At 48.9% G+C, this 8,035-nt stretch overlaps 3 protein-coding genes across 3 annotated transcripts; 1 reads left to right on the forward strand and 2 right to left on the reverse strand.

Annotated features, from left to right (window-relative positions):
* Nucleotides 1-643: 643 nt before the first annotated feature.
* sidJ (putative siderophore biosynthesis lipase/esterase) lies at nt 644-1,789 on the reverse strand (the record flags this gene model as incomplete). The annotated part of the gene is made up of 2 exons (XM_015550709.1): nt 644-1,678; nt 1,736-1,789. The coding sequence occupies 2 exons, from the start codon at nt 1,787-1,789 to the stop codon at nt 644-646; spliced, it is 1,089 nt and encodes a 362-aa protein (XP_015408521.1).
* A 2,806-nt stretch (nt 1,790-4,595) lies between these two features.
* ANOM_005453 (GNAT family N-acetyltransferase) lies at nt 4,596-6,005 on the reverse strand (the record flags this gene model as incomplete). Its single annotated transcript, XM_015550710.1, has 2 exons — nt 4,596-4,967; nt 5,022-6,005. 2 exons carry the CDS (start codon nt 6,003-6,005, stop codon nt 4,596-4,598), a joined length of 1,356 nt encoding a protein of 451 aa, XP_015408531.1.
* A 356-nt stretch (nt 6,006-6,361) lies between these two features.
* On the forward strand, nt 6,362-7,246 carry sidH (enoyl-CoA hydratase/isomerase family protein; the record flags this gene model as incomplete). Its single annotated transcript, XM_015550711.1, has 2 exons — nt 6,362-6,590; nt 6,660-7,246. The coding sequence occupies 2 exons, from the start codon at nt 6,362-6,364 to the stop codon at nt 7,244-7,246; spliced, it is 816 nt and encodes a 271-aa protein (XP_015408530.1).
* Between the last annotated feature and the right edge of the window lie 789 nt (nt 7,247-8,035).

Raw genomic sequence — 8,035 nt, forward strand, 5'->3', positions numbered from 1 at the left:
GACATATACCCATCAAAAAATTTACGTTTCGCCAACGACACCATTCACACTAGCCACCATGGCATTATTTATTTAGACTACTGAATCAACTATCATTAGATCTACGTGCTGAATAGTTATTATTTTTTAAGTTTAGGTTTCCGTCCTTGCGCCAAGCCTACTATCTGTAGACTGTAGTTCCCGTTGCGTGTCCCCCGCATATCCACTCCGTTGCTCACTCTCAGTCTGGGTATTCTGCCGATGCTGATAGCCATTCTCAATGTGTATCCGATTTGCAAACGAGTTAATATGAGAGTTGATGAATAACAGAAAAAAAAGCAAGTCGTGCCCTCTGATACCGTCTTCTAGAAATGGCGGCTAGATGAGGGAACAACCTGATCCAGAACGAAACCAATTCCATGCTCCTAGATGGGATATTTGTGCTTGCTTGGACTCTGTTGGATCCGGTTCTGGCAGGGGTAGGATAATTCCTCAGACTTGTTTGGTATTTATAGCTTCTCATCCTGATTGTCCTATATCCGGTTCCAAAAAGCTAATAACAAAGGTTCAACACTACTGCAGCATTGTCCAAACATTATTAAGCTTCCTAAAGTGGCGTGTCATTATCCGTTTTGTTCTCAAGCTCGTGTCACATATATACATTCTAGAACTTATTTGCATAGCAGTATCTTTCACGCCTGCTCAGCACCACGCAAGTACCCCATAACCTTCTCAACCAGGAACTTCCTCGCTCCGCCTGATCATCATTGCTCAAAGCATGCGAAGCATTCGGAATAACCGCACTATGCTCTTGGTCCCAGATGGGAGCCTCCCCATCCCGATCCGTCACCTTCCTCCACTTTTCCAACAACTGCTCCTTATCAACCCAGTCCGGTACCGACTGATCCGCCCCCGAAAACAAAACCATGAGCTTATGCTTCAGCAGACCTCCCTGCTTAATCAACCCAAAGGTCTTGGAAAGCTGCTCCTCACTCAAATCCGAACTAAACATATCATCCTCCCCAGGAGAATCAGGGCTATCAGGGCTAACAAGACTCAAAAGTCTGCGACAGCTGAGGGGTGTATTGGGAGGATAGCCCATAGTCCCGGTCAAATGAATTGGCAGCAATGTATCAAATCCGCTATCCTTATCTTTAGCGACGCCCTCTCTGGCAAGAGCCACAACCTTATCATAAATCTCGCGGACTTCGCTGGGCGACTTGCCCCCAATACCCCATTTGAGCACCCACTTGATCGCCTCCCGATCCGAGACAGGGGCCTGCATAATCGCGCCGTCAAGGGCCATGCGCTTAATGTGCTCCAGCGTTGGGTCGAACGAGGGGGTAGTGGTATGTGGGTTTGGCCGGGAAAGATAGTGCACCACGCACTGGCTACCCGTCGAATGGCCCATGAGGACGACCTTTCCGTTGCCGAATTTCTCGGTCTTGTATTCTTTAATGTAGTTTAGGCATTGGGCGATTTCATTCGTGTCGCGGTCTAGATGACCGAGACCCCATGATTGGTATGAGGATGTGAGGTTCAGGGTGAAGAGGGACCATTCTGTTGGCTGGAGGGCGTGCGCGAGGTCCGCCATGTAGGATGTTGTTGCGAGGCCATCGCCTAGACCACCGACGAAGAGGAGACTGTGTGGTTTTCTGACGGTGGAGGTTGTGTATTCGAATGTGACGAGGGTTTCAGTCTGGCATTCACCAAGTCAGCTAGATTCAAAATGTGTATCTGGTGAAGGGGAACTCACGTAATGATGCAGGATTCCGGGGAGACCGCCCTTTGGCCAGAACTTGGAGTACATGGTAACTAGATAAGCTGATGCGGGATCCTGATGTCACTTGTTTTGCTTAGTTGATCGAACTCTTGCCAAGCTAGTAGGTCGTCCTTCGTGTGTGGCTTTCGTGAACTAGGATTGAGTTAAGAAGTTCGTTGCAACGGTTCGTTTTCTGCAGGAAGGTGGAATTTCCGAGATCGGATCCATGTGCTTCTGTTTGCGCTTCTTGTCGGCGTTGGGATGCTGTGGATATCTTCATGAGATGGTTCGACTCCAAACGATGACCCACACCGGTTCGGCCTGTGATGATAATTATCGGAACCGAAGCGACCGATGGACCCAGAATAGCACCGTCCGGACACGAGCTGCAGGGCGTGAATGAGAAAACAGGTATTCTTGGCACATTACTCAGAACCAAGGACGTATCCTTGGTATTACGCCGTGTACGGTGTATTTGGGAGGACATTATGTCCTGGTAACGGTCAAGTGGGGCATAAGATTCCGCCAAACACAAGCTAACAGGATGTGAAGCCGATTAGAGGTAGACCGTCCGAATACTGGTACGCTAACAAATTAGATCAGATTAGATATTCTGGTGGGAGTTGGGATCAGATTAGATTGCCCTTCGGCCGGAGTCCCAATACGGGCTGTAGACCCAAGGTAAGCAACGATGAGCTCACCTTTTGCGACGCTGCTGGTCGTGAGGGAATTAATAGTGAATCCAATACTTCGAAGAGTGGTTTCTCTATTTGTTGAGGACTAACACACCGCTACGACGCCTGCTGCTAGGACCAGTCGATCACATAGTCGGAAATAATACCATAGGTGCTTCAACATGCGCTCAGTCCTTCGTATATGCAGCCTGGATGCATACCAGTTTACGATAGGATCATGGATCTTATCTTAGCATATCTTGTCAGCGGCATATCCCGACATGTCAATGAAACTGGAGCGGATGACGCATATATTCACATCCTGCATGGATTACACCTCAGAAACATGGGACGAAAAATCGCCGGGCTGCCAACCTACAGTTCCATCGTAACGTAGAGATACAACCTAAATGGAGTTGCATATTCTACTAGTCTCAGTCCTCACTGAAGTCGTTGGGCACTCATTGTACTAGAGATCAAGGTGACGGTATATCTGCAGTACCCCCACTAATCAGTTTCAAGTCACGGTGCATTCCGCCACCAGTCGTCTGCACATGGCATTCAACATAGGGACTGTGCGTGAAGCCCCATTCCATCTGGCCTAGTGCCACATGAAAACTCAAACCTGCAAATAATATATGATATGGTAGCCTTATCCAAGCGAAGCAGTAACATAGACGAGGGCCGTGTGTGAAGATTCAATGACACTGGATTCCTCCAATTGTAGCACAAGACAAGCGAGCCAAGAATACAACCAAAGCTTGCAGTAGCCACTGGCGATTTTTGGGCTGTTCAACCTCAAACTCTGGGCGTGTTCAGTTCGAAAAGCTGCCACACATGCAAGAGTCTGGTTTTGCCAACGTGGGTCCAAGTACAGAAACGACGTGCTGAGAACGTACTTTACCGTACTGTACGTATCGTATGAACCACGTAATATTGGTATTTTTGAATTCCACCCGCAACTTGGCAAAACATCACTAGTCCCATATTCACAATTCCTTCCACGCTTAGGGCTAATATCCCCTACCATGGTCTCTGGTCTGGCACCTAAGACTCGTTACCTAATGGCCAGGTGAGCGATTTTATCAGATCAAGCTAATCCACCATAACGTGTAGCAACTCCAGTCACAACAGTAAAAACCGGTCCACAACAAATTCTCCCACTAAATCACGGATCAGATAAATTCTACTCCCAGTACCCACCACGGCGAACCGAAACAGGATGCGGGAAATTGGAGCTCTGGTCGGAAAGTCCCGCTCGTCAATCATTCACTCGATGAGGGAATAAAAACCGGAATGAAAGGTTGGTGGGTATTTGGGGTCGAATGTTTTGTACTAGATCAGTCTAGAGTCTCGGCGAGGGCCATTTGTTTCAAACTCCGGAGTAGATTCGGAGGTCGATGCTCCATCGGTACTAGCTTATCTGATAAAATTATCTGATTAGATTGATAGGCTGCACATTGTTCCGATTGGTGGTCTTGGCGGGTGTAACCTGCACTTGGCATTTTAGGTTTTTCATGGCATTTTGTCATTTTTCTTCTTTCTCTCGCAAGGGACCGGAAGTTAGTTTCGCTTCCACCCGTACACCGGAGTTCCTACCGGTAAGGCAGGGTAACTGCACTCTGGTAACGTTGCTGGATTGACAGCTGGCCCACAGATACCCGTTGGTTTGGTACACGTGGTGTTAACTGTTGCCCTATCCAAAGCAGTAATTGATTTACTTTGTTTGCCCTGGTAGCTGGATTCCTATTTCGAATAACAAAGCCGAGTACAGAGGAACTCTAGACGTTCGTATATAGAAAACTCTGACCTCTCGCTTATCGATCCACAAGGTCCTGGCCAAGACAAGACTCTCCAACTTAGCTTGTACCGGCTGCGATATCGTCGGATTGTTCCGCCAATTTTCGTGAGGGGTGCATCCAACTTTCTAACCGAATATGTGTTCAATTCATCCTTATCTGATTTTGCCGAACCGCGGTATAGGTACTTGCTGTTGTTTGGGTATCGTCACTATGCATTCAGTAAAAGAGCATAGTCCTTACAGTTTCCGTTCAATATTACAGCAATAGACCAAGTCATAGACCGACGAGACATGGTAGCATGAGAAAAAAATCCATAGAGCATATATACATATCATCAATTATACATGACTTTTTTTCGATTTCAATATGGGTCTAAACCTAAAGCTTCGCATCAAAAGCCATGCGATCCGAGCTCTCCAACGGCCTCTCCCGTCCATCCCAGAAAAGAGGACACAATTGGAACCACTTCTCACGACTGCAATGCACATGAACAGATCGCTTATGACCGAGGTCAACGTACTTCTGAATCGTCAATCCCTGGGCATTCTCGTATGAAAGAACGGTCGTATTCGTCGCCTTCGGCTCGCCGACCACGGCCTGCGTGCGCGGCTCATCGAGGAATATGTAGTGGATTAAACTTCCCCACCATGCGTTCACGCGGTATGCGCCGCGGACACTGTGCTCGCCGACGAGGGAGTGGCGACCGCGGTCGTAGTCCGCGGCATCGTAGTGAGCGCCGTAATGATCTTCCTGTTGGGGTGTTAGAATTAGGTATAGAGTGTATCACGGATGGTGGAGACGTACCTTAGCCCAGTAAACTTCAAAGTATGAGAATTTGAACTCGTCGAACCGACCGAATAAGCACAGGACGTGCTTATCTTCGTGCAGACGGCGCAGGTATTCGCGATGTTCATCTAGGGTACCAGTCTCGTTCCAACCCTTTGCGACGCGTGGGTCGTTTTGCCATTTGTTGAATAGTCGCAGGTGCTCCTCGTTCTGCCAATCAACTGCCATGAGGGAGAAATGCTTGTCCAGATGTGGGATGTAGCGACTGTACACCAAGGACCCCGGTGTTGGCTTTGTGGGACGAATAGGATGACGAGCGTAAATGCGCTCCTCGGGGAATTTCATTGAGAACTCATAGTTCTGCGCGAGCGCCGGATACTGACTGACGGATTTCCGGAGGAGGCCGTGGATGCCCTGGTCAACGGCCCAGATGGGTCGGGGACCGAGTGGTGAGGCGGCACCTTGCCAGAAGGCGGAACGGAGAAGGACGAGGGTGTTGACGTCGGAGGACTTGTTTTCGTTGCCGAAGGGGACTCGGCGGGAAGGGAAGGGGACTGTCAGACCAGTGCGAATGCATTCATCGCGAATGATGCCGCTACCGGATCCGATAAGATCTAGACGCAGAATCTCGTATTGGGGATGTGTTAGAAAGGTTGCATGGATGACGTTCCAGATCTGGCCGAGAGTCGGTGCCTCAGGGCTTGTCCACTGGAATGAGATTCCTGGGGCTCTGCGGGTTCGCGCCCACGGACTGTTGTCATTGTCGGGTATTTCCTTGGCAGATTCGTCGTAGGATACATCTGTGTAAGTGAGGGAGCTATTGTGTAGTGGCTCCGGGAGTGGCTGTCCAACGGAAGAGTCATGTAATTGGAGCTGAAGCACTCGTGGTGTAGATTCAGAGACGATGTGAATTTTGTAGCTGGTGAGGTATGGATGAGGAAGTTTCACCCAAGGATATGATGGGTTACCCTTTGGCGTAGACTCTGCGAGGGACATGCTCATTTTTGCGGGAATGTGAAGGTTGCTCTGGATCAGATATCAGCAATTGAGTATTGATAATGAGAACAGTGAATTCTGAAAGCGCAAGGATCTCGGCCTGGTATATATAAGACAGAGAGATAACTCCGAGGCCCAGCAATGGTTAAGTGGAGAAAGTTTACACTGTACTGAATGCCGAGCCCCAAGAAATCCGGATCTTGGCCTCGAATCCTGCATTGGTCCATGTGAAGCTAGGCGAGCTATTATTTCTGTACTATATCGGGTTCCTTTACTTAAAACGTGGTAAAGCCACTCGCCACGAACACTCCGTACTTCCTCTTCCCCGCGCCGAGATATACTCGCTTATAGATTAATACACAATGTCGACAGACATGCAGCATCCACCCGTCCAAGGCTGTCTGGTCTCATTTCCTGCTCCAAACATTCTCCTTCTGACACTCAACCGGCCAAAGCAACGCAATTCCATACCGCTTGCTACGAGCGCTGAGATACAACGACTATGGGAGTGGTTCGATCAAGAGCCTACCCTCCAGGTGGCAATAATAACAGGAACGGGAGAGTCTTTTTGCGCCGGAGCTGATCTCAAAGGTACCAGTTCCTTTACACTTCATCTCTAGTTACCTTGTTGTAGCTCATCCCTCTAACCTCGTCCTACAGAATGGAACGAACTTAATGCGCGCGGTGAAACAAACGAGATGACAGCGCCCGGACTGGCCGGGCTTCCTCGCCGGCGGGGAGGAAAGCCAATTATCGCCGCCGTCAACGGATACTGTCTAGGGGGCGGATTCGAGATGATAGTCAACTGTGATATTGTCGTCGCCAGCGAGAGAGCTACCTTCGGGCTTCCCGAAGTACAGCGAGGAATTGCAGCTGTTGCAGGCTCTCTGCCTCGGTTGGTTCGGGTGCTGGGCAAACAGCGAGCCGCGGAGATTGCGCTGAGTGGTCTGACTTTCCCTGCATCACAACTAGAGCGTTGGGGGCTGGTGAATCGCGTGGTGGAGCATGGTCAGCTAGTAGCCACGGCAGTGGAGATCGCAAGCGCCATCGCGAAGAATAGTCCGGACAGCATCCGCGTTACGATGGAGGGTCTTCATTACGCGTGGGAGATTGCCAGTGTGGAAGAAGGTAGTACCGCCTTGGTAGACCGGTGGTACCCCAAGCTCATGGCCGGGGAAAATTTTCACGAAGGCGTTAGAGCATTCGTGGAGAAACGGAAACCGAAGTGGAGGGCTTCTAACTTGTAATCTACCAATGACTAAAATAGTGATTGATAGGGAATCTCTCGCCTAAGTGTTCCGAGCAAGATTGGATCAATACAGCCAAGAGCGCCACCAAGACCGCGATACATTAATTTAATATACCAAGAATCCACTAAGTCTGGCGGGGCATTCCTTGTATCAATCAATCAATCAGTATGCTATGGCCCGTAGAGGACTTGGCGGCTCTCAAAAACGAAATCGAAGAAATCAATCAACAATTGTTGCTACTAGCCATCTGTCGATATGCCTCCTTAGGAGGTTTTGATATACTAAATGGGTCCAGGGTCCTGCAGAGATCATGTGCTATATTTAACATGACATGGTTGATCCAACTCCCTACAGAGTACTGATCAGCTAGAGGAGCCTTCTCTTGGCGTCTTTCGTGCTTTCGCTGTACCGAACAATCTATGTTACATCAAGCGTACCCTAGAAATCTTACCAGATACTAGGGTATTTCCGGTGGGTCAGGCCACGTTTTGTGGTCATAAAATCGCGTATCAATTGTATCTTTGCGTCTTGGCCCGCGTAACAGCCGACTTATCAAAAATCAACACAAAGAAGAAAAGGAAAGAAAAGTGGAACACGAAGACTTCCTTCAAAGTCCATTGCTCTTAACCTTTCTCCGTTACTAGTGTATAATTGATGCACAATTTTCAGCGGCTATGACGGTTATCATTTCCCGCCTATCCTGTAAGTATTATGGATCAGGTGATGCAGGAACCCCTAATTCCCACGCCTGTGTCAGATCCTCAGCTCCATCACGATCCGACGAAT

Source organism: Aspergillus nomiae (genome assembly GCF_001204775.2).
Source record: "Aspergillus nomiae NRRL 13137 chromosome Unknown contig00076, whole genome shotgun sequence".
Taxonomy (NCBI): Eukaryota; Fungi; Ascomycota; class Eurotiomycetes; order Eurotiales; family Aspergillaceae; genus Aspergillus; species Aspergillus nomiae.